The sequence below is a fragment of the Barbus barbus genome, assembly GCF_936440315.1.
Source record: "Barbus barbus genome assembly, chromosome: 6".
NCBI classification, from domain to species: domain Eukaryota; kingdom Metazoa; phylum Chordata; class Actinopteri; order Cypriniformes; family Cyprinidae; genus Barbus; species Barbus barbus.
In genome coordinates this window covers 9,305,060-9,332,038 of record NC_136734.1, presented here as the reverse complement: position 1 = coordinate 9,332,038, position 26,979 = coordinate 9,305,060, and the positions used below count along the sequence as shown (strand labels likewise).

At 36.9% G+C, this 26,979-nt stretch overlaps 2 protein-coding genes across 4 annotated transcripts; one reads left to right on the top strand and one right to left on the bottom strand.

Moving 5' to 3' along the window:
• Positions 1-20,066: 20,066 nt before the first annotated feature.
• mtif3 (mitochondrial translational initiation factor 3) lies at positions 20,067-23,577 on the top strand. Its single transcript, XM_079418640.1, has 4 exons — positions 20,067-20,280; positions 20,852-21,327; positions 21,615-21,763; positions 22,670-23,577. The coding sequence occupies exons 2-4, from the start codon at positions 20,853-20,855 to the stop codon at positions 22,898-22,900; spliced, it is 855 nt and encodes a 284-aa protein (XP_079274766.1). The 5' UTR covers positions 20,067-20,280; position 20,852; the 3' UTR covers positions 22,901-23,577.
• On the bottom strand, positions 22,510-26,453 carry gtf3aa (general transcription factor IIIAa; the record flags this gene model as incomplete). 3 transcript variants are annotated; one of them, XM_079418637.1, is made up of 10 exons in its annotated part: positions 26,261-26,453; positions 26,002-26,102; positions 25,830-25,926; positions 25,308-25,396; positions 25,094-25,167; positions 24,503-24,583; positions 24,195-24,424; positions 23,495-23,542; positions 23,230-23,377; positions 22,510-22,792 (listed from the first exon to the last, which is right to left on the bottom strand). In XM_079418637.1, exons 1-10 carry the CDS (start codon positions 26,381-26,383, stop codon positions 22,785-22,787), a joined length of 999 nt encoding a protein of 332 aa, XP_079274763.1. In that variant the 5' UTR covers positions 26,384-26,453. The 3 variants fall into 3 exon arrangements, with proteins under 3 accessions (XP_079274763.1, XP_079274764.1, XP_079274762.1); XM_079418638.1 differs by having other exon boundaries at positions 23,290-23,377; XM_079418636.1 differs by lacking the exon at positions 22,510-22,792 and having other exon boundaries at positions 23,048-23,377.
• Between the last annotated feature and the right edge of the window lie 526 nt (positions 26,454-26,979).

Below are 26,979 nucleotides of genomic sequence, written 5' to 3'. Positions count from 1 at the left end.
CAAACTTTCAGGGAGAATGTTTTAAGAAAAGACTGTAAAAGTTATCAGAAGCTTAATGGTGGTTACGTTAAAGTCATGCAAATTCATTTATGGCCTACATTTAGCTTTCTGCTGTCGAGTGTATTTAGCTGTGTTCATTTGTAACCACTATAATGATGAAAAAAACATGTAAGAATCATAAACCTTTGTTGATCGCAGAGCTTGTTTTCTGCAGTTATCTAAAAGCTAATGGAAAAATGCTATTGGGTTTTTGACAAGGGAACCAGGATGATGCAAACTTATGGGATGACCGACAAAACTGCATCACTGCAGTGCTCTATAGTTTTTTTTATTTGTTTTATTTGTTTTAATTTACAGTCACAGCCAGCTTCCCTTTATAAGTGCTTATGCTATGTTTCTTTAAATAAATATCACTTGTTTTGATATTTTAATCTAATTCCGTGACTTTTTTTTTTTTTTTTTTTGTAGTATACGTTTACAGATTGTCACACATCAAAGGGAGTGTGGAGTGAGGAGACGAGGAGATGCAGGAGATTACTCAAAAACAGACTTTAAATAACAAAACCAAAGGGAATACAAAGTAACATGGGGCAATGACAATAGACACCGGACGACAAAACCAGGAACAGAACTCTCTTTAAATGCACAACTAAACGAGGGGATCACGAGTCACACCTGAAATCAATAGAGCACAATGGGAGCGGGAACAGGAAAAAACAAATATGGGCATGAACACACGAGGGAAAACTAGGTCAAGGGGAGAACATGGGAAGGAAAACAAACACAAAGCGGGTCCATGGGCGTGACATTACCAGGGGTGGGCGCCCTGGAGGCTGGTGTAGGACTAGGGCAAGGAAGGCCTCCATGGCAGAGCAGGGAGTCCAGGGAGCCATGGTGGAGCAGGGAGCTCGGGGAGCCATGGCGGAGCAGGGAGCTCAGGGGGCCATGGCGGAGCAGGGAGTCCAGGGAGTCATGGAGGAGCTGCCTCCATGACCTTGGCCTCAGCCCTCAGCCCGGCCTCTTCGGCCAGAGCCCTATAGCCCCCCCCAAAAAAAATTCCTTTGGCAAAATTTCGGGTTTAGAGGCGTAGGAGCAGAAGCCCTCTCTGGGCTGGACTGGGGAACAGGAGCCCTCTCCGGGCTTGACGTGGGGGTAGGAGCCCTTTCCGGGCAGAACGTGGGCACAGCAGCTCTCTCTCGACTGTGGTCAGGGACTAGTGCCATCTCTCAACGCTGGTCAGGGGCTAAAGCCATCTCTCGACTCTGGTCAGGGGTTGGAGCCAACACTGGGGCGGACTCAGGGGCTGGAGCCCACAGTCTCTTCCTTCGCATTCTCCTTTTTTGGCTTGATGTGAAGGAGAGAGCTGCTGTCATCCTAGGGCTAGTCACTGGGGTGGCCGGCGGGCTTGATTTACGAGCAGCCGGCGGGCTTGTCACTGGAGCGGCCAGCGGGCATGATAATGGAGCGGCCAACGGACTCGACTGCTGAGCGGCCGGCGGGGTTGACTTCCGAGCGGCTGGTGGGCTTGACTTTGGAGCGGCTGGCAGGCTTGACTACCAAGCGGCCGGAGGTTCTGGGCTGAGGACTAGGAAGGATCTTAGGAGAACTCGCTCAGGGGTACCTTGGGTTGAGCAGGTGGTCGGAGCCGTTGGTGAGGTATGTGGGGGTTCCTGGCGTGGGGTGAGCTGGGGAGGCACGGCTTGTTCCAGAGGGGGCTGGACGAGGGGACTTAGAATTTTCCTTTACTTCTTCCACTTCGAAATTGGAACCATTTAAATAAAGGACGAGACGAGGAAAATCACACTATTAAGTAACTATTAACTACGACTTTTGCCTAAATAAACTGCTAATTTGCAGCTTATTAATAGTAAGGTAGTTGTTAAGTTTAGGTATGGGGTAGGGTTAAGGGATCGAAAATATGGTCATGCAGAATAAGGTATTAATGTGCTTTGTAAGTACTAATAAACAGCCAATATGCTAGTAATATGCATGCTAATAAGCAACTAATTAATGGTAAGAATTGGTCCCTAAACTAAAGTTTAACCCAAATTGTATATAATACTTTAATTATATATATATATGTATATATATATATATATATATATATATATATATATATATATATGTATATATAACTTATTCTGTATGACTATATTTTAGATGCCTTAATCTTAAATTTAACAACTACTTTACTAATTACAAATAAACCACAAATTAGGATTAGTTTGTTCAATAAAAGATAGTAAACGTGTTCTTTTTCCTAAAGTCTTTTTCTGTTATTATGTGCAATTATTTTAATCTAGTTAATTCTCACTAATAAGCACTTGCTTATTATCATGCATATTACTAGCATATTACGCCCCCAAATTGTGGAATTCTCTCCCGGCTGACATTAAGGAAGCAAATTCGTTGGGCATTTTTAAATCTTAAAACTTTTTATTTTCGTCTTGCTTTTAACTGATTGTTATTCTGTATTTTTGTATTACCTTGGATTGTTGTGTTTGCTTGTGTTGTAAAGCGCTTTGAGAAAGTACTCTTTTAAAGGTACTATACTAAATAAAATGTATTATTATCATTATTATATTGACTGTTAATACTTATAAAGAACATATTCTGCATGACCATATTCTACAAACCCTAATCCTACCCAATACCTAAACTTAACAACTATTTACTAACTATTATTAATAAGCAGTAATTAGGCAAAAGTTAGTTAATAGTAGTTAATAGTGAGAACTGGACCCTAAAATAAAGTGTGACCATTTTTTCATACTGCTGATATCACTTTTTTATAAAAGCAATAATCCTATGAGATGCTGCAAGTTACATGTTTTTTTATCATAGATTTACGTGCACTTTACCATGGATTTCAGGGACTTTTGCTTCATGCTGTACTTAACATCTCTTGACTATGTAAAATCATTGTAATACAAGGCATCGTTTAGTGCATGTGTTACAGTTATGCAGGGAAAGTTGCCGTTTGCAAGGCCCTGAGGTCATTTGGTCAGAGTTCACCATTTCTCTCACACTTAGTCTAACACAGACACACGCGCATGCACACACAGTCTCTGGGCAGGTGCAGCCCCTGAGAGAGAGGAATGGAGGCCCTTTGCCTCTCCCACCTCTTCACGCTGCTCAACCACAAAATAAGAGGGGTGTGAAAGGGTGTACTCCAAAAAGCCATCACCTGCTCCCTACAATTTGACCAAACACTCGCTTAAATATGCACAGACATATATCCACCAATCCCTGTTCACCAAGAGCTGAGCAATCACGCTTCAGATTGGCAAAACATTAACATACACACACACACACACCAAGCATGGACAAAAGTTGGGGAGCAACAAACAAGGACAAACAAGAAGAAGCCTGGCCTCAAAGGCACTGCAAATGACTGGCCTTTCCTAAAATTATTATTATACAGGAATATATTATATATAACTCACAAGATTTGATAATGATTGATTTAGATTTTTAAAAGACAATCACCAAACCAACCATTAAACCATTGACACTCACCTGATTCAGTGTGTGAGAAAGATATTAAGAATGCATTCTTTGAGCATTTCCATGACCACATATTTAGCTGAAATGGCTTACCATACAAATTCTAAAGAAATAGGATCAGATTTTGGTTATCAGATTGGATCAAATCTTGAAAATGGGTTGTTCAAAAGAACAAATCAAACTAGATCATGAAATTCATTCTTGATCTTAAAAATCAGTATGTGTCGTTCAAAACGTTTTAGTAAGACTGGGATACCTTTGATCCAAAAAGTCAGGATTCCACAAAAAGTGTGGATTTCTGGACCAAAATGTAATAAAACGTGGTCAAATAATAGAAAACTTGTATCCTGCAGACTCCTCCTGTGTAAGTCAAAGAGGAGACGTCCTATTTTTAGAAAAGAGATTTTATACACAAGCATATTAAATGCAAGCAAAATGTCTACTTTAATGTGACAAATAACTTTTGTGAAAATATGGGTGAAATAATGTTCCATTGACATTCAGCATAACATTCAGTTTTGGGAAGGTTACGTAAATGTAATAGGTTACAGATTACAAGTTACACTATTTGAAATGTAATAAGTAGATAAAATAATGTAACTGTTTGCATCTGATTACTTTTCTAAGTTTCTAATGAATGTTTTCAACTGTTATTAACTTTCAAACATTTAAAACAGGCAGGGTTAACCTTACAGTAGTATTCAACACTGATTACTGTCAGACTTTTAAAATCATTCATCACTTGAATTAAGATTAAAAAATGTTTTTTTTTAAAGCACAGTCACCACAAAATCAGACTCTAGCATCTCTTTTTACTTTAAAATCAGAACAAGATATAGTCTATGTAATAGATATGATACTGTTTTTGAAATCAAATCTTTGCATAGCTATAACAGGAAAAACTGGCATAACAATGGCTTGGAAAAAACAGTCAATCTTCAAAAATAAAGCATATACATAAACCCAAATAGAAAATAAAACAGTTATTGAATAAGCTTTTGTCATATTCTGTGTCCTAAACTCCTGAAACATTGGTGTCTCGTATTTTAGAGCAGTCAGTGCAATTTAGGAAAGAAATCAAGTTTACTCTTCCTTTTAAGTTGTCCTTGTTATAGTGTAATTAAAATATTAATTGACTACATGTACTTATTATATGGTTAAGGTTAGGATTAGGGTTTGTTTTATAGATTACTTGCATGTAATTCTGCATAATTAATTGTTATTATAATAGTAAATACATGTAAAATGTGTAACAAGGACACCTTAAAATAAAGTGTTACCGATATCAGTTAAATATGTGTGTGTGTGAGTGTGTGTGTGTGTGTGTGTGTGTGTGTGTGTGGGAGAAAATATTCAGACATAACCCTCTTTGTAACATTTTCATAAGTAACTGTAATTTAATTACACTTTTTTTCAGTAACTCTAACAGATTACAGTTACATTTATTTTGTAATTACGTAATCCTGTTGCATGTAAATAGTTACTCCCCAACACTGCATATAGTTCTCTAAAAATAAAACAGCAAGTGGGCTATCCATTAAATTCTTGTTGTAGGTCAGATGAAGGGTTTGTCTGTTTAAAAGAATGGGGAAGGGAATGCTTGTATTGTGTCTTGTTTTTTTGTCTCTTCAAATAAAAAAAACCTGTAGTTCTTTACATAGCTCGTAGCCTTCATTGTAATAGAATACTGGTAATCCAGATTAAGTTTTATCTGATTTAGGGTTATCCAATCCAATATTGCGTTGAAAAACTGGCATATTAAAAATAAGACGAATTACCTGATTCTGGACAGCAAAACATAGGATTTCCAAATATTGATAATTCTGATCCAGATGAAACTTTTTAAACACCTGGGCCCAGGAGTTAGGGACTGAGAAAAAGGGACAAACGAGATGAATCTTGATAACAAAGGCAACATATGTAGAGGTGGAATTAAGAAGTGTTGATCCCAGTGTTGGTGTTGGTTCTACAATAACATCATAATTTGCAAAACATCCTAAAATAATTTTAGAGAACTGCACACGAAACTAGTCATTAAAAAAGTCAAAATCTTCAAACAGGCCATCGGCTCATTGAATGATAGAGGCAGTTAAAGAAAGTGGGAAATCAGGACAAATGAGCAGAATATTAGATGTAAAGGCACCAAATGGAGAGATGGGATGGCATTTTTCAATACTGGTTGCAAACAACTGGATAATAATGCAACATACAATTTTTTTAAGCTTTCTAACTAAACTTCAACACCAACGCAATCATCAAGCCACAACACAATTGACCAGAACGCTCACTTAAAGTCTTCAAAGAACTCATTGCTAGTATGCATGCTTTAAGCATCCTTAATTTACATTGGTCATGGCCATAGAGTTCCCTGAATTGGTTAGCCAAATGAAGGACGGGAGTTAAAGTGCGAGAGGAGGAGAAATGAGGAACCTTGTTTGCAAAGGCAACAGTTGGGAGAGATAAGAGGACCTTTTCCAAAGGTACTTCTGAAAGACCCATAAACAACTGCATAATAAACACCAAAATCCAAATATCAAAGTCTTCAAAGAGCCTATTGCTGGCATGAATGCTTTGAGCGTCTGAACTTTACATTGGTCATGGCCATAGAGTTTGCTGAATTGGCTCACCAAATATTGGACGTGGCTAAAGAGCAAGAGGAGGAGAAACAAGGAATCTTGGTCACGAAGGCAACGGTTTGGAGAGATGGGAGGACTTTTTTCCAAAATGACAAAAAAAAAAACAGCTCCATCACAAGCACCAACCCAATTGACAAACCACGATACCACTGACTGAAACTCAGACTCTTCAGTAAAGACTGCCAAAAGCCAAATATCAAAGTCTTCAAAGAGCCTATTGCTTGTATGCATGCTTTGAGCGTCTGAAATTTACATTGGTCATGGCCATAGAGGTTGATGAATGGCTCGCCAAACGATGGACGGGATTCAAAGGCGAGAGGAGGAGAAACGAGGAATCTTGGTCAGAAAGGCACAAGTTTGGAAAGATGGGAGGACATTTTCCAAAGGTACTTCTAAAGTGCACACAAGCAACTGCATCATAAGCACAAACTCATTTGACCAACCACAACACCATTGACTGAATCTCAGAATCTTCAGCAAAGACAGCCAAAAGCCAAAAATCAAAGTCTTCAAAGAGCCTATTGCTGGTATGCATGCTTTGAGCGTCTGAAATTTACATTGGTCATGGCCATAGAGTTTGCTGAATTGGCTGTGAGAAGAACAGAAAGCTAAAGAAGGAGGTGAGGGAGGCTGTGCTTTGACTCCTCGCTCCTCCCAGCTGCAGCCCAGCTGCCCCCCCTCCATTGTGGCAGTGAGTGAGTGTGTCCTCCCGTTTAACAGTGCTGGAATGTCGCTCCTCCACACCACTGATGGATGAGACCTTGTTTCACACTCCTCTGCCCCTCCTTCTGAATGCTTCTTTCTCTCTTTTGGACCCTCTCTCCTTTCATCCGACTCTTTTATTGCCGGACCAATAAAAGTCACCCATCCTTCACTTTTTTTTTTTTGTGTATTTGAGTGAGTGTGTGTGTTGTGTCTTGGAGATGAGGGCTGTATGGAGAGTGTGTCGTGTGCATACAAACACCTACGCAAATTCAAATGAAAACCAGAAGCTCGAAAAAGCAATCACCCCTAAGTATTTAGACCCAAGCTAGCAAAAAACATACACTACACAGTAGAACATTAAATGTGTATTCAGTAGATAAAGTTAGCATCACTGTTTGGTACTTTAATTACCGATTCCAAAATGGTGTTAGATGCTGCATTACCATCTTTCAATATGGATCTGCCGGAACATTTATGTACAGTAAATTACAATGATACTTTTACCAGTTCAACAAAAAACAATGCAGTGCATCACTACACAGGATTTTCTCTGTCATCAAGTCATTCTACCTGCACCATTCATGCTCGTATTTTGTCTTTGTTGGTCTTTCTGTTTTCTGCACTGGACAAATTGTTGAGAAATCTTGAGAATTCAATGCAAAAACATTTTTTGTTCGCAAAACACAATTTATTTCTTAATGCAAATAGCTATTTATTTTACCTACGACACCTTTGTGAACATCATACATCCACCAAAAAAGGCTTAAAATCCCTTGGTTAATAGCAGAAATGGCTAAGAAATGCTCTAATTTGGTTGCACGTCACTTTGTATGAATTTTTATATTTAATGCAGTGAAATTCATACTCTTTGAAATGTAGCTTAACTGTCCAAATACTTTTTAGGGCCATTGTATACATCTATCTGCATATGAACCTTTTACAACTCTGACAAGATTAATTCAAATGGTTACGCACAATTAAAAACGAGGTCTTACCATTCAGTAAAATCCACAAGAGTTTAAATCGTTTATGTAAAATCATCATAACATTCTAATCTAATGCTTTGGCCCAGTGGGCGACTAATATGCTGAATTCAGCTTTGCTCGGCTCTAATGTGGCACCAGTGTGACCCTCTGGATATAAAATGGTGTTTTATTGAGCAGCAGGTCAGCTCTGTTGGCTGGCAGTTCCGTTGGGAAGTTTAAAGAGAGTTGTTTAAAAAGTATTATTAGAGAGCATGTTACACAACACACAGCTCACAAGAGCACAACATTCCCACCAGAGTCAAAGCACTCATATCAGTGAGTCATACTGAACCAACAGACTCAGTGCATGAATACACACAAGCGCACACGGTTCAAATACAAAGACAAAAATCTACACATCTCATAGAGAAATACACCAAAAAATACACAGAATGCAACATAGAAACATTTACTAGACAAATGCTGTGTCTGCTATTCTGTTGTGTATGCAATTATATAAGAACAATGTCAGCAATGTTACTCTTTATATTATTCAGTTACATTTACATTTAGCTAAATGAATAAATGTAATTATACTGAGACATCGACTAAATTAAAAATGAAATGATTTAGTGGTTTAGGAGTAGTTTAATCAGCATATGCATTGCAAATTCAGTGATTCATCAGGTTTTTTCAAATAAGGTTAGGTAAGTTATTCCAAATCCTTATTCAAAATAAATAAACTTGCTTGGCCTTGAAAGCTAAAAGTGTCAAGTGCAACGTAAAGAATTTAAAAAAATATATAGAAAAACTGAAATTTATGGTTTGATAACGTTTTAGTAACTGGGTCATTTCTGTTATCAAATGTTGATATTTTGATATTATAATGTATTGTATTTTATTATATTATGTTATTTTGTCACATGGTGCAATGTTTGAGAGTGAAACAAACCAATGTCACAGATTTCACACAATGTTGCATCTTGAATCTTTCTCACATGTTGGAGGATGATTGCCTTTTTTATTTAAAGGAATATTGCAAAGAACTAACGTGATAGAACATGATGTTAAGGGTTAAAAAAATACTGATAACCGATAAATAATTAAATATTCTCAAAGTTTTTAAACAGTTAACTTGTAATCATAACATTTTCATTAAATACTATACTTTTTACTCAAAGCAATTTCATTTAGACATCAAAAATATAAATAGCCTACTAATTTTGCATGTCTCTGTGACTATTAATTACAAGGGTTAATTGCAAGAGTATTTAAGCTCTTTCAATAGCATATCTGTGGTTGATTATCATATCATATGAACTTTAAATTTGTGAATTTGTTAAACTTGTTTAAATTTGTGCCCCAGTTTATATAAAAGATAAGTAAATAGGTTTGTAAGTATTAATTTACAATATAAGCTTAACAAGGCAAGAGAGCTGAAAAGTTTAAAAGCAGAATTGTGAAGCTTGTACTTTTGTTGAAGCACTTTCATTAATCTTTTAGTTTATTTTCAGCTGTGATATTTATTTATTTATTCATTTGTTTGGTCTTTTTTCTAGGTGTTCGATTTATATGTCGGTTAAGTTCATTCCAGGTCAAAAAAAGCTTAGAAATAATTTATTGAATACTCTATCTGACCCATACATTCAGTTCCTGTTCCTGGTATATTGATGGAGAGATGGAGAGAGTAAAGGTGCATGGATTTATTTTTTATGCAGCTGTATAGATTGGATGCTTTACCATCTTCTTTAGTGAGATGAGAATAGTAGAATTAACTAGAATTAGTGTGTCAAAAATCACAGTACATAAAAAATAAGACACTGGCTTGGAGTGTGAATGTATTACTTTTACATGTTTATAAATAGTGACAAATGAGGACAGAGTTGTTTTTATAAGCATTAATGATAAATAATGTGCAAAAATGAAGAAATTTAGGTAAATGTTTTTTTATTATTATAACTATTATTATTATTACATGTTTTAAAGGTAAAAATTAATTAGTTTGAAACAAAGTAAAATTAGGAAATTAGCACCCAGAAACAAGGCAACATCCACTCAAAACTGTCTACACTGACAGAAAAAAGTACAGTTCTGTCACTGGAGTGGTACCCTAAGGTACAAAAGTGAAAAGGTACATCTTTGTCCCTTACCTATAAACGGTATATTAGTAGGCCTACCTTAAAGGTACATTTTAGTACTTTGAAAGTACAAATTGGTACCTTAAAGGCACATATTACTTTAAAAATACAAATAACTTTTCACTTTCGTACCTTAGGGTACCACTCCAGAGACAAAACTGAACCTTTTTTCCTGACAGTGTATCTAATTGTTGTATTATAGAAGAACATGAACTGATGTGACCCCCCCCCCCCCCTCCCTCTCCCTCTCTCTCTCATGCAAAACTGAGTTTAGTGTTTTATCAAGAAAAACTATTTATGATAGAAACGTGTAAAATTGCACTACATTGTAGGAATAACTGACCTATATTTAATTTCAAATACAATTTCATAATCTCATAATCATAATTTGATAATGATTCATAATATGTTTAAGGCATAAACGAAAAGCTCTAGTAGTCTTTAAGCACAGCATTCAAAATGAGACAACATGCAGAAAACAGGGACTTGCTAAAATGTTCAGCCTTTGTGGTTGCAGGTTCCCACTCAAAGAGAATATATGGATTAGAGAATTATGCTCATTAGAACAATTACAATCCACTTTAAATTTTTACGGATGGCAACTAAACTAATTAAGCACATTATTTATTTATTTTGTGTTGATTTATATGAAATACAGAGAAAGGTGGGTGATAAAAGATTCATCAGATTAATCAGATAGAAGCTCAGTTCAATGCAACTGATTTCTTTAATTTCACTTCTTTATGTCTTTATTTACTCATTAAATATGAATTTGCAGTAACTTTTGAATTTGAATAATGCGTATTGCAATAATTCTTATAGAAAAATGCTACAATTATCCTTGTATAATGCATGCATTATCAAAACTATTCACAGATAAAGCTATTATTACTATTTTTATTTCCTTTTTGTTCTGTTATTATTGATGCTGATGTGATCTAAACTGCAAATGCAATACACAGACACAATATATAATTAAATATACACTTAATCTAATTTCTGCATCAATGTAGTGCCAAGAGTAGCTAGTAGGCTATATCCTAAAATTAAAGAATTGACAGACAAGCTGAATGGATAGAAACAGGGATGTTGTAATACATTTAGTTAAAAAAAAAAAAAATTACAATGTAATTGTGTTGCCCTATTAATGTCTGCAGGTTTTCTAGAATTTAAACAAATGTCTAGGATGTATAGCCTATAGACTAACTGAAATATCTTCAGCTGAATGTTACTACGTCGCCCCCTGTTGAGAAAACAAAGCAACAGCAATTAAGGTACTAGATCATGGTACTTTGTTGAAGCTAATGCTTGCAGTCATCTGCGCAGGACTGATTCACCATTAGGTCTACTTTGCTGTAATGCCATTTTAAATTATTGGGGGAAAGGTTCCAGCATCCCCGAATCAGCTGCATTAGCGCGCTAACAGCACTGAAATACACACTTGACAGTTCTCATCCACATCGGTACCAAAGTAATCTCACAACATCTGGTACTATGAATATCATAGTTTTGGGAGTAGTGCCTGTGTGTCAGTATGCATATCCCTCTGTGAGTTGAGTGAGTGAGGGAGCGCATAACTGCACAAGAAGGCATGTGTGTGTGCGCGCGCGCGTGTGTGTTTGGTCTGTCAGTCAGTCCAAACCTTGTAAAACCACTTGAAGCAGAGAGAAATGTGATTGGGCATTAGAAACATAAAAGGGAAACAAGGGCAGTAATGAATTTAGGGAAAATGAACCCTAATGGCACTGGCATTACTCGTGTTCCATATAACAAATTATTGGAAATTTGACAAGCACACCAATTTAACTCCTCATGTCTGCCGGGAGCTCGACGGAGTCCTCTTCGCCTCGCCACAGCAAGACAATTTCGGCTCATTTTCCTATTTATAACAATAGAACCAGCCATTAAGACAAATTAATGTCATTATCAAGTCCCTATGAAAATGACAACTACCGGCGTTTCGAGCAGCTTTAGTGGCTATTCACGATAATGAAATCCGCTGTACAGCTACTGAAAAGAAACACTCCAAGTAATTATTTTCTAGTAGCTTGTTTGTCTGCCGGCCGTTCGTTTGCTTTCAGCTCAATTATCGGTGCGAGCGGTGGCGTGGAGGCGCGGAGAGAGCGGTACGGGCCGCCGAGCGAGAGGCCTAATTGGGCAATTACCGTCCCGTTCCAGGGCTTTTAGCTCGAGCTGAGTGGGGAGAGCGAGCGCGCGGCCCGGAGTACTCCACGGAGCTACACACACACACACACACACACACACACACTCGGATACTCACACAGACAGACGCCAACAGAGAGACGCGAACGCCGCCATCATCACCACCACACCCACATAAAAGTCTGCATAGGACGCCGATAACAGAGACCCGTGTCAGGCAAAGTGAACTTGCGTTTAATTTTCAAAATAGCTTTAGGCCTACTATTTTGTAACAGTATAATGCTGAAGAAAGTGGATTCCCCGACCTACACTGTAAAAAAGTGAAACTGTTAACTTAAGGAGCTTTTTCTACATCTGACTTTGGTTTGGTGTAGCCCAGGGTCTGCAACCTTGAAGTTGAGTACACTTACAGTTGGAATGAAATGGAAATTCACTCAATTCTGATGCAAGTTGTTGATCTTTTTGTGAACTATTCATTCTTTCATGTTCCATTTTTTTATGACCTTGTAATTTTAAAAATAGCCTTTCATAACTTCAGGTGAAACAGCAGGCATAGTCTATGTTTCTTTCCATCGACTGCAAACTTGCATTCAGATCTGCCTCGATCCAAACAACCCATCGAACCAAGTCAAAAAACAAAACAAAACAAAACAAAATACATTAAAAAATACAAATAAAATACAATTAGTGCTATCAATAATTTTTTATTTTTTTGTCTAACGTCAGTCTAAAAACTTTATGGTTATGAAAAAGAAGTCAAAACTATTTTGTTGTTTTTATTACTTTAATACATTACCTCCAAAATTAGGCAATCTAACTTAACAATATGGTCAATAGGAGATGAAAACGGAAACACTGTGGCTTTACAAACAATTTCAAAGTTCATTACAACTGCCAGTAGGTGATGAATTGTGGTAGTTGTATCCTGAGGTTGCAAACAGTGAAAATTAAGCTCAACAGCAATTCAATCATTGCAACGTGCAGATCTGAGCTTAGGTTTCTATGTGACCCTGCTTTTCTCTGGTACACTTTCTGCACTCCTCTTAGTAGTTGCTGCATTGTTTTGTTGCTCAAATCGTCACCTAGTAAGTAACTACCCTAGCAACCACATAGTGACACTCTGGTAATAAGCCACAACATTCTAGCATTGCAGCAGCAATTATAAAACATTCTCTCTTTTTTTGTATATTGATCTCTATTTTTATATCTTGTCAGCCCTTCAATATTCTCTCTCTACATCTCCTTAGTGTCCCTTTCTTTATTCCATTCTCTTTTCTGTCTGCTCCTGTTATATTCTCTAAATTATTCTTTGTATTTACTCGTTTTACATTTTCTCTTATCCACTCGTTCTCTCTCTTTCTCTATCTGGATCAGAGTTCATGTGTTAATTAAACACTCTTTCAGATCATTCGCTGTCTAAAGTGGCTCCAGAGGCAGAAGCCATTAGGTAGAAAGCCCTGCTATCTGCATCTCCCACATTTATTAAAGTGAAATTCATCCTGTAATTACCCGCCTCTGCATTGCCCCACGTTTGCCACTCACCTCCACCATCAACACCTGCCCAACGCGACACCTTGTGCTATTTCCCATCATGCCACAGGGCCAATTAGACCTTGCGGACCCCACAAGCCGCTGAGAGCTGGCTAATTATGTTAATACAAAAAAAATCATTCCACTGATGAAGGATCATTATGTAAAAATAACAGCTAATGAAAGATTACCTTTGATTTTATTTGGATTAAAACAGTTGGAGGCACAATGAAGTACTGATATAAATCAGAATATGTTGAGAGTACTGGTGCTTGGCAAGGAAGGATTTCTTTCCCATTTCTTCAGAATTTCAAGAGGGGACTGATGCTTTTTTACTCAAGCTGTGGAAAAGACATAAGTGGTTCTCCACCTTTTTGACTCCAAGACCTGTCTTAGTCCAAGGAAATATTTCAAGATCCTCCTATCTAAGCTGATATTTATCTCTGGTATTTCTACTGTAAAAAAAAATAAATATTTTTTATCATTTTGTTAAGCATTTTCATTAAGATTAGACCCCCCGGTCCCCTGGTTGCAATCACTTATTTACATAATACAAAACAGTTGTTCTAAACGTGTGATTTTGACTATATTTTAATGATTAATATCATTAAAGGAATAGTTCACCCAAAAATGAAAATTGAACATTTGTTCAAGTTCAAGTCAGCTTTATTGTCAATTCTTCCACATGTACAGTACATACATACAGAGAATTGAAATTGCATTACTCTCAGACCCTTGGTGCATACAGTTAACATTAAACACGTTCAGATACAGATAAATACAGTTTAAACATATGTACATACAACTATACAAATATACAAATGAGGATATTGTAGAAAAAAATAAGAATTAGATCGATAAAGTGGCATAAGGCGCATGGCAGATAGAGTGCAAAACCAGTTAAATAAAAACAACACTGTGTAGATATATTTGTAGTGCAAAAGAGCTTATCAGTCTGAGGACATTGTAGAAAATAAAAACAAGAGAGATAGATAAAGTGCATAAGGCACATGGCAGAATAGATGGAGTGCAAACCAGTTGAATGTACAAAAACAAAACTGTGCTGTGTGTTTGTAAGAAAAAAAAAATTAAGGGATTTTAAACCATCGATTCTGGACCCAAATATACATAACACTTCTTCCAGTGAAAAGGTACAGTTTGGACCGTTTCCTCATAAAATTATCTGTGCATATTTTTCTCCTCATTCAGACGAGACAAGATTTAGATTTTCACTGCAGGAGAAAGTAATATTATGGATAGAGATTAGTTATGGATTATGGATAGATAGTTTTTCACTTCACAGGACCTTGATTGATGGACTGGAGTTTTATGGATTACTTGTAGATTATTGTGATGTTTTTTTTTTTCATCAGCTGTTTGGACTCTAATTCTGGCGGCACCCATTCACTGCAGAGGATCCATTGGTGAGCAAGTGTTGTAATGAGAGTAATGTTGCAATGTAATGTTAATTTATTAAAATCTGTTCTGATGAAGAGGCAAACTCATTTGCATCTTGGGTGGCCTAAGGTCGAGTACATTTTCAGCAAATTTTCACTTTTGGGTGAACTACTGCTTTAACAGGATAGTTCACAGAGTAAATGAAAATTCTGTAATAAAAATTCACTTTCACGTAAATTTTGAACCCGATTCCAAAAAAGTTGGGACACTGTACAAATTGTGAATAAAAACAGAATGCAATGATGTGGAAGTTTCAAATTTCAATATTTTATTCAGAATACAACATAGATGACATATCAAATGTTTAAACTGAGAAAATGTATCATTTTAAGGGGAAAATAAGTTTCTTTAAAATTTCATGGCATCAACACATCTCAAAAAAGTTGGGACAAGGCCATGTTTACCACTGTGTGTCATCCCCTCTTCTTTTTATAACAGTCTGCAAACGTCTGGGGACTGAGGAGACAAGTTGCTCAAGTTTAGGAATAGGAATGTTGTCCCATTCTTGTCTAATACAGGCTTCTAGTTGCTCAGGGAAGTCGTGGCCTAATGGTTAGAGAGTTGGACTCGTGATCCAAAGGTTGCGGGTTCGAGTCTCCGGCCGGCAGGAATTGTAGGTGGGGGGAGTGAATGTCCAGCGCTCTCTCCACCCTCAATACCACGACTGAGGTGCCCTTGAGCAAGGCACCGAACCCCCAACTGCTCCCCGGGCGCTGCAGCATAAAATGGCTGCCCACTGCTCCGGGTGTATGTTCACGGTGTGTGTGTGTTCACTGCTGTGTGTGTGCACGCGTGATGGGTTAAATGCAGAGCACGAATTCCGAGTATGGGTCACCATACTTGGCTGAATGTCACTTCACTTCAACTGTCTTGGGTCTTCTTTGTCGCATCTTCCTCTTTATGATGCGCCAAATGTTTTCTATGGGTGACAGATCTGGACTGCAGGCTGGCCATTTCAGTACCCGGATCCTCCTTCTATGCAAAATGCAAGGTCTTCCCTGAAAGAGACAACGTCTGGATGGGAGCATATGTTGTTCTAGAACTTGGATATACCTTTCAGCATTGATGGTGCCTTTCCAGATGTGTAAGCTGCCCATGCCACACGCACTCATGCAACCCCATACCATCAGAGATGCAGGCTTCTGAACTGAGCGCTGATAACAACTTGGGTTGTCCTTGTCCTCTTTAGTCCGGATGACATGGCGTCCCAATTTTGACCACAGAACAGTTTTCCACTTTGCCACAGTCCTTTTTAAATAAGCCTTGGCCCAGAGAAAACGCCTGCGCTTCTGGATCATGTTTAGATATGGCTTCTTTTTTGACCTATAGAGTTTTAGCCGGCAACAGCGAATGGCACGGTGGATTATGTTCACCGACAGTGTTTTCTGGAAGTATTCCTGAGCCCATGTTGTGATTTCCATTACAGTAGCATTCCTGTATGTGATGCAGTGCCGTCTAAGGGCCCGAAGATCACGGGCATCCAGTATGGTTTTCCGGCCTTGACCCTTACGCACAGAGATTGTTCCAGATTCTCTGAATCTTTGGATGATATTATGCACTGTAGATGATGATAACTTCAAACTCTTTGCAATTTTTCTCTGAGAAACTCCTTTCTGATATTGCTCCACTATTTTTCGCCGCAGCATTGGGGGAATTGGTGATCCTCTTGCCATCTTGACTTCTGAGAGACACTGCCACTCTGAGAGGCTCTTTTTATACCCAATCATGTTGCCAATTGACCTAATAAGTTGCAAATTGGTCCTCCAGCTGTTCCTTATAGGTACATTTAACTTTTCCGGCCTCTTATTGCTACCTGTCCCAACTTTTTTGGAATGTGTAGCTCTCATGAAATCCAAAATGAGCCAATATTTGACAAGACATTTCAAAATGTCTCACTTTCAACATTTGATATGTTATCTATATTCTATTGTGAATAAAATATAAGTTTATGAGATTTGTAAATTATTGCATTCCTTTTTTATTCGTAATTTGTACAGTGTCCCAACTTTTTTGGAATCGGGTTTGTATATGCACTTTTTTTCTAATGTAGAACACAAAGTACTTTTATTGTTTTGTTTGTGTTGTACATACAATGAAAAGAATGATGTACTGTATAAGGTCCAGTAAGTCACACAGGTTTGTGGTTTGTAACAACATGAATGTCAATAAATGACTTTTTATCAATTTATGGATGAACCGTCCATTTAGGTTACTGCTATTTTACAATTTTGCATTAAAACGAGGGAATAACTACATTTATACATTTTCAAAAGAAAAGGTAAATTGTGTTTAAAAAACCGTGCTGCGATGCAAGGGTGTAGTGGTTTTTACTGTTTTTGCTCGGTGTTTTCTCCAGGTGCCATTGTAAAATGCAGAGCAAATTACACATAAATTTGTTAGTACACTCTATTAGAAGTAGAGAAAACAGGACTTCAGTTCTTTTTGAGTACACATAATTTGTGTGTTTGGGGGGATTCTAATCTCAGAAACAATAATGTTTTACTTGTTGATCCAAATCCAATATTATATTTTAAATTAAGCTAATCATTCCTTCAAATTAACAAATTATTCAAGCGCATCTTAAAATTGTTTTATGTAATGTCAGCTTTTTTTAAAAGAAAAATTCATAGTTCAATCAACATTTAAAACAGTTTGTCTGAAAAAAAATAATATACACCGTACCGTAAAAACTCTGTAGTTCTCCAGAGGAATATTCTATCCTCTGACAAAATCTCTTTAGACGTGTCACTCAAAATACTGTTAATAGTCTAACAAAGACGTGCTGCATGAGCAACAAACAAAGACTCATACAACCCAAAAACAGAGAGATGCTGAAAAGGCGGCAGTGTTTAGAGTAGTATAAGATTCTTTCGACAAGATACTGTGCAACTTCTGTATGGTAACATCCTTTTTGTTTGAAAGGTGTGCCACTATGCAGGGTGCCTGTTAGAAGAACTGGTATCCTTGGGCTAATTAGCAAACTAGGAAGCCCCTAAGGCTGCTTCATGAATGCTCTTTCTGCAAGCGCATCTTTCTCTAGGCGCAGTCAAGCGTGTACAATTATCCACCTGCTGCTCGCAGGCGGCACATTTTTTTGTCAACCATCTCCTTTGCAATGAAGTTCTTTCTCCAAACATTTGTGGTTCATGCCCTCACGGCTTCCTTAATCTAAGGTCCCATTTGCTGAATAGACTGGAGATTCATCATTATGCACTTTAGCTCTGTAGTAAAGGGCAGCATTGTTAAATTCGGTCTCATTGAGGTAGCCATCTCACTTTTAAAATTACTCCTATATTTAACAGGTTAAAGAAGAAAATTACTATGTACTTAAACAGACTCAAACATTACCGGATAAATGAAACAATGAAAAAAAACTAAACTCTCCAAAAAAAAAAAAAAGAAATTTTTTAATACTTGCAAGTACTTTTTTTTTTTCTTTTTTTTTTGGAGAGCCCAGTTACACATCCAATCACCCAACCCCCACAAAATCAAAAAAAGAATAGTCCTATTCTACTGTTCTCTTTTAAATGTAGGCTCTTTTTGCATTCAGACTCTTTCTTTGCCTTTCTCTCTATTCCTGCCTGCTCTTTGAAACTCAAACCTTGTTGATGGAAACATAACAAGTGCCTCCGCTATGGCCTATGACCTCAGCCTCTTTGCACTTCCTGTGCCTAGCTCTCTGATGGGAGGGATCTGTCGGTGCACCTGCAGTTGGGCAGGTGACAGAGGAATTCTGGGAGAAACGGAGCCTTAGAAACACAGCAGCTTCTCTCTGACACGAAGGTTAAAGCCATTGAGAACAGCAAAGATTAGAGGCTCTTTGTACCCATCAGCGTTAAACAAATTAATCTATTGCTGCTCAGCTGACTGTAAAATCTCTAGATTTACTGTTTCAATGCAGCTAAGGCCTAAGCCACAGGGTCAACCCATGCTGCCTTTCCCACAATGTCTAAAACACATATTAGAAAGCCTTTACAAAGTTTTTGTCTGCTTTTTAGGAGTAAGTATATAAAAAGAGCTGTATGCGGGTAGGGGAGATTCATAAAAAAATAAAATAATAATAATAATAATAAAATAAATAAATATATAAATTGAAAACATAGACAAAATAACAATTACAATAAATAAAATAAAGCAATTAATATTAACAATTTTGTCATTTACAAACATGGATCAGAAACACAATATTGTTCCATTTAGCATTATTTTAAAATGTGCTGTTTTGCTAGAATAGAATAAAACTGGCACAAAATATAAGAGTTACTATTATTATAAAGTTGATTATGCCGTAGTTTATTGTTTCAGTTATTTTCTTTATGTTTTCAGTCAATGGAGATTGGAACAAGTGGCAAGCGAGCAGCAGGCTATAAAGGTATAAAGAGGATCAATGAGCTGTGGCTCGGGTCAAAATGTGTCGACTTCAGTTAAGCACGGACGAGCGCACAGAAACTGACCCACGTGAGATCAATCTTTTTACGCAATGATATGCTATTCAGAGCTCTTTAGTTATTAAAATGCATCCCTAAATTAAAATGAATTGGGCTATTTATTATTAGTATTTTTATTAGGCCTATTATTTTTGTTGTTGTCCTTCAAACGTTCAATAAAAATGCGCAAAAATAATACGGTATCTCTTCTACAAACAAATGTAGTATTTTATATACTAGCCTATTTATTTATTTATTTATTTTAATTCCTCTACAAAAATGTAATATTTTCTTATTTTCTCACGCTGCATGTTATATATTCAAAAGGGACAGAGAAATACCTCTTTCTATTAAGCAAAGTTGCACTCCTTTTCAAAAGACACCTACAAATCTGAGAAAGTATTTTATTTTTTTATTATGACACTATCAGAGATAAACAGATAAACATTAGAACATGAACATGAGAATATAAAGACATGTGAACATATGGGGGATACAATAAAAAAATATCTGAGAAAGTTACATAAGATTTTAAATAGCACTGCAGCGGCGCATTGGCGTGACGTCACATGTGTGCGCCAAGATTCGTTTGTCAGTCAGAGAAGCATTACTTGCTTTAATGTTTCTAGTTTTATTTATTCATTCCGAGGGCGAATTTTGTGTTTATGACCCAGATTATTTGTCCTGAAATCACCTGACTGATATAACCTTCTTCGTCCTTGGCGTCGGTTCCGTACGACTCTAGTGTAACGTAAGTAACTTAGCTTCGGGCAGTTTGGTGTTTGTCAAATCTGAAGGACCATAATATATATATATATATATATATATATATATATATATATATATATATATATATATAAACTTAATAATGGAGTAAATGGTTTTGAGTAAATATTGTATACTTTATATATGTTGTATTTTGAATACGTGTCTACTTCCTTGGAATGATTAAGATTTTTTTAAATGTTTTTGAAAGAAGTCTCTTATGTCTCAATTTTAATATATTTTCATAAATGTAATTTATTCCTGTAATGCAAAGCTGTACAGTGTCACATGATGATTTGCATCACAAAAATAAGCTAGGCCTACATTTAAAAATGTATTCAAATAGAAAACATTTTAAATTGTAATATTTCACAATTACTGTTTTTACTGTATTTTTCATCAAAGTAAATGTAACCTTGGTGACCAGAAGAGACTTCAAGAACATTAAAAAATAATCTTAATTATTTTAAACTTTTGATAGTGTATACTGACATTGTAATCTGGGGTGGACAAAAAATGACACACTTCTTGGTAATGCTCATGACACTCTCTTCTAGGATGTCTCTGGGTTTCCTGAGGTTTGTTTTGAGTCAGGCACTAAGCCGCGGTCCTCTTCGACCCATCAGCCTGGTCACCTCACGCATGGCAAGGAGTCCACCAACCCTCAGGCCAGCATGTTCTTGCCATATTGTCTCGCCCTGGCTATGTACATACTTCTCCACAGACACTGAGAGCGGGAGCACCAGTGTGTCAGATTTCCAGAAGGAAACTAAAAAGCTGGACTCGAGAGCACGAGTCACTTTTGGCAGTGTGGGTAGGAAGATTGGTCAGCGCCATATAAAGTTATTGGGTGAGGATGGAGAGGACTTGGGTACAATGCACCGTGCTGATGTGATACGACTGATGGACGAAACAGGGCTGAGGCTTGTTGCCATAGATGACAATTGTGATCCTCCATTATACAGACTGATGAAAGGGAAACAGATCCATGAAGAGCAGATGAAACTTAGAGACACAAAGAAAGCCAAGAAAGGTGCGTTTCAGTCCAAAAAAAAAGCTGAATATGATCAAAGCTGCAATATTGCAGTCATACTACAGTGAGAATCAGACTCAAATATCCAACAGTTCTTCAATATTTTAAAAATATTCTTCAAGTGATATAGTTGACCCAAAAATGTACATTCTGACATTATTTACTGTTTTAAATAACAGAAAAGTAGTCCATTTTTGGGTTAGCTATTTTATCTTGCAAGCGTATGATTTCTGTTTCTCTAGCTCCTTATTGTGCTTCATTGAAGAAACTTTTTGTTGCATCTGCAGGGCCCGTCCAATCAAAGGAGCTCAATTTTTCCTCCGATATCTCCCTTCATGACTTGGACACTAAACTGCGGCAAGTTGTCAGCTGGCTGGAAAAAAACAACCATGTCAGACTCACTATCAGAGCAGGAACTGACGGTGGCGCTCCACTGGTATGGATACAGAATGCATTTCATTTGCATTTGTTTAGCAATTCAGTGCATTTTTCAATTGCACATCAGCTGTCTGTTTGTGTTGTTTAAGGTGCATAGTGTTTCACTGTGCACAAAGAAAGCTTTGAGTTGAAGGAATATCCCAGAATCAAAACAAGATTTATAACAAATATTTTGTCTCTGAAACTGAATATAGTAATAACTTGACTTTACATTAATATGCATATGGTGAAAGTCTAAGGGACAAGTTCACCAGAGAAACTAACAAATGAAGAACAGTGTGAGCAATTTATAAGAGCCCACAGCAATGGCCCGATTTGACAGTTCATTCCACCACAGAAGAACAGAGAATGTTAAGATTCTGGAAAATGACCTTCTATGCTGTGTATTACCAGCAGCTCTCAATTTCATAGCATTTATATACATCTTCCATACAAAATATGTGAACTATCTGAGCTGTAATGTTGTGCAAGTCATCCTTTTACCAGTGAGACTACCATTCTGGTTTATAAGCTAACTGATGAAAGCAATTTACTATATTGAATACTTTAAGTATCGTTGTGTGTATTAGTGTTTGTTCCACTACAATGACTTATGCCATAGAATTACATTGTAATTGCATGATTTTTTTTCCTTTTAACATGTCATAGATGCTCTCGATAAAGCTTAACTTATATTATCCCTGAAACATTCCTTAAAGTAGGGTACAACCAATCCTTAAATACTGGAAATATTAAGACTTGAGTGATGAGTTTACAGTTTATTTACACATTCATTACATAAAATGTAAAACCAACACAACTACTATTAATTTAACAGTGCTGATCTGCTTTGAAAATGGAAACAGGTACAACCCACTGCTACCAAGCAGATTTCAGGATTTTCTTTTTTTCTTCTTCTAAACAGGACAAAGTCTTAACACAGATGGTGGAGAGGATATCAGTGCCTGTTGGCTTTGTTTCAAAACCTTCTGTGGTTCGTGGGGGTCGTGCTGCCATGTGTGTCCTTCGGCTTGCTTCTGCTAAAGAACTGCAGAAGGAAGCAGAGACTTCGAACATGAATTTAAAACCTGACTTTGAGACACCAGCATCTCTTCGTAACTCCTCTACAGAATTCTCAAAAGATTTGAAGGAATAATAAAATTCTATGCAAATTTCATTACAAAAGTGTATTTTTCTGCAGTGACATGTTTACATGGGAAAAAGTCTCCAAATACTGTTGCTTTATAAATTGTGCTTTAGAAAGTTGCTTGGGTTCACTGGAATATGACTCATGATAAATGGACTACACTAAAAGCGGTTCTAAAAGGTGTACCACTGGATTTGCAGGGTCACGGAGTTCAGAATAAATGGATTTTGTTTGGCTGACAACACCTTCTGATTTAATGGTTTCATAATTATGGGAGATTTCTGGGAAGTCTCGTTTTGGAATTTTACAACTTTCAGAGCTGAAAGAATGCAGCTGACCAATTAATTGAGGATTCATAGTTGTTTCTGATTGGCTACTATGTGGCACTGAAGATACACCTGAATATGATGCTTTTGTTTGACGTTTGTTTTTTGGTTTGTGGCCACTCAGACGGGATGCCAAGGAGCGTTTTGGGCGGGGTTTCAGCTGAAAGAGACAATAAGGGCAGTTATTTTCAACTTAAAAACATTTTAAACACCTGTTGTTTGATATTTCATCAACCTCTGATTCAGCCGATCAATAAGTAGTACTGCAAGTGGTTACCTGTTTCTTTTCAGGATCATGAACCACACCATGGCGCAGTAAACTTTGCTGCAAAAATAAAATAAAAATTCTGTTTATTTTGTATCCCAGATGTCTTTCTAAAAGTAGGAAGACAACTCAAATTGGCCAGCTTACTGATCTAACAATATTAAATTCAGAAATATAAATAAACTAGAAAGCGATGTGCAACGGGAGCAGGTGTCAGATTGGTACAGTAAGAAACATGCAGTCAAGCCAGTCACATTTTAACATAACAGAAATAATTGAATATGTATCATACAAATTATTCACAGTGAAATTTTTTTAGAATTTACATTTCAATTAATGCTCCCTTGAACATCAACAAAAAACAGTGCTTAATGGGAGCAACACTATGGACTGTAATTCTGTTGTGACACCACATGCATTTGCGTTAAAGCCTTTTTGCTCTCGACAAAACATGTTTCCAAATTAGTTTTTTTCCCCGCAACATTTGAATTGTAGAATTTATGCACCAAAACAAACGACAAAAGAACACTTTTCATAAATGTGAGTTTTATCTGAATTTTATCAATAATTTTCATTTCCATTAGCTAACAATTTATGCATTAAACATTTTAATCGATTGATTTATTTAGCAAAAAAAAAAAATCCTTGTATGGAAATGCAGTAAGTGAGGCAGAACTCAGATGATAGGAAAGCACAAAAAAATAGAAAGCACCTTCATGGCAAAGGACTTGCCACAGCCAGGGTGAGTGCAGATGAAGGAGCGCTGCACTTCATGGAAAGACAGTATGTGGCTCTGCAAGTTGAACGCAGTGGTGTACGAGCGGGTACATCCATCTCTGGGGCAGTGGAACACCATGCGCTCTTCAGAGTGAACATGCTGATGCTGCTTCAGGAACCAGCTATCCCTGAATGTTTTCTTACACTGATCACACTGTACTCTGACTGAACACACACAAAACAATATTTTGTAACTTTCTGTAAAGTTAGGCTATTTACATTAAGAAGAAAACACAGGATTACCATTATGAACTTTTTTGTGGTTTGTCATCTCCGTCCAGTTCTTTCCCACAAATGAGCAGCCCTCCACAGTGCAAGAATAGCCTGCAAAGTTATGACAGTATGGTAGGCATTTCACATGAAAAGGAAGAGTGATATACATCTAATGACATCATGAACAAAGAATATAACTTTGTGTTTCAGCATCAGTCTCACAAATCTATTGAATGGGAGGCAGGGGGCTGTTTCATAAAACAAGTTTACCAAATAAGTCAGGTTTATTTCAGTTAGTCTGACTTATTGTCAATTGATTTGGTTCAAAATAAGTTAGACTAACTGAAATAAACCTGATTTATTTGGTAAACTTGTTTTATGAAACAGGCCTCTGGAGATTATATTTTTTCAAAACTTTCAATTTATTAGCTGCTATAGGTAAATGACTAGAATAAAGTGCTGTAAATGGTAAACTTATCTGTGCCACAACCTAACACACGAGCAAAGGATTTTATTTATTTTTATTATCTAGAAAAATAGTAGTAAAATAACCTTCAGTTTTACAGAACAAAATAAGTCATACAGGTATGGAATGAACAACAGAACAAGCAGAGGACATACCTTTGTGTACCTTCTCATGACGCTTCAGTTTACCACGTTGTGAAAACCGTCTCCCACAGCCTTCATGTAAACACCTGATAATCAGAGCCATTGCAGTATTAACAGAACATCAAATGACCCACACAGTTCTAAGTGTTATATTATGCTAGTTTACTGAAAGAGTTCATTAATTACAAAATAAAGAGACAGGACGAAAGAGTGTAAAAAGTCTTACAAGAACGGTAGCAGCTGGGTGTGTGTACACTCATGGGTTTTTAGCTGGTTATTTTTCTTGAATGCTTTGCCACATCCTTCAAATGTGCACTAGAAAAAAAACATTAGAAATATGAAGACGACGATGACAACAACAATCCCATATATATACATATATATATAAAACATACCTCCAGCCCTTAATATTACATTACATCATGGTACTGAATGATATTTACATGCCAAGGCTCAATAATAAGGATGGGCCACAGAACTGTCACTTGTTTGTTTCCACTATTAGATTTGCTGATCATGCATTTTTAGGCCTTGTGAATATTTCAGTCAGTATGGTTTTGCGTTGTATGCCACTATTTTCCAGCAAAAGTGTTTAGCTGAATTGAATATAACCATCACTTACATTTGAGGTAATTGATGAGGTAATCATCTAAATTTTCTTTCGTGTAGACATTTAATTCAGTCCTCAAATATACCGTTATTTTATTTTATTTATTTATTGTGGCTAAATGCGTTTATATTTACTTACAATGTACTGTTTTGTCTCTTGTCTGTGAATGCGTGAAATGTGTTTCTTCAGGTTGGAGTTTGTTGTGAATCGTTCGTTGCATCCGTCCTCCGTGCATCTGTTAACATAGCGGGAGTAAATGACAGTTTACTATGCTATTAAAGTTACACTTATACAAACAAAAAATACTCACTTGTAATGTCTGTCGCCGGTATGTGTCAGTGTATGTCGAGCAAGATGATATTTCGTGCAGAAGGATTTGCTGCACCCGTTATACTCGCACTTAAATGGCCTCTGCAATCAATCAATAAATAAACATTTACTTCCTTTAAACAATGACATATGTCGTTTCGTTTAAATGACTTTATTCTCACTTAAAATGGCTTTCAGAACGTGTAATAAAACTGAAACGTTTAAAGGAAACGCACATGTTGGCCCTGCGCTTAACTTACCTCCCCTGTATGTTTGCAGAGATGCGCTTCTAGCTTCCATGCTTTGTTGTACGACGCCTGACAGTCAGGAAACGAACAAATAAATGTTGCACTGGGTTTAACGTTAGTTTCATGCATTGTCATACGTTCAGCTACAATGTATCGACAGAGCTACCGCGTGTGCGCCGTCATTTTGATAGCCTACGAAACATCTGACGTCACAAGATACGTCAACACTATAGTGACATCCTGTATGGAACGCCATGGAGGTCAAAAGCTTAAAAATGCACGAAAAACGAATGATTGTTGTCTGATAGAGGTTTCGTTTTATAGTGTTGTATAATTGACATTAAATATAAATATTAAATATATTTTATGTATATTTCATAGTTTTAATTTTAATAATGCATAACCAAGCTGATCATAATGCATTATCCATGTAATCTGATGACCAAACATTTATATTGGCATTATTTTCCAGTGGTACATCAAGTAACGTACAAAAAAAAAAAAAAAAAGGATGCTGGGTGTGCATCGGGTGTTCTTAGGGTTTTGAGATGTGGGTGTTGCACACTATGACTTAGTTCACACTGCAGGTCTTAATGCTCAGATCAGATTTTTTGCTGAAATGCGATTTTTTTTGCACTTTTGTTCACATTGTCATTTAAAATGTGACTGCCATCAGTCTTATGTGTGAACCATATACAGCCCTGAAGTGAGCCGCATGCGCAGAAGACGTC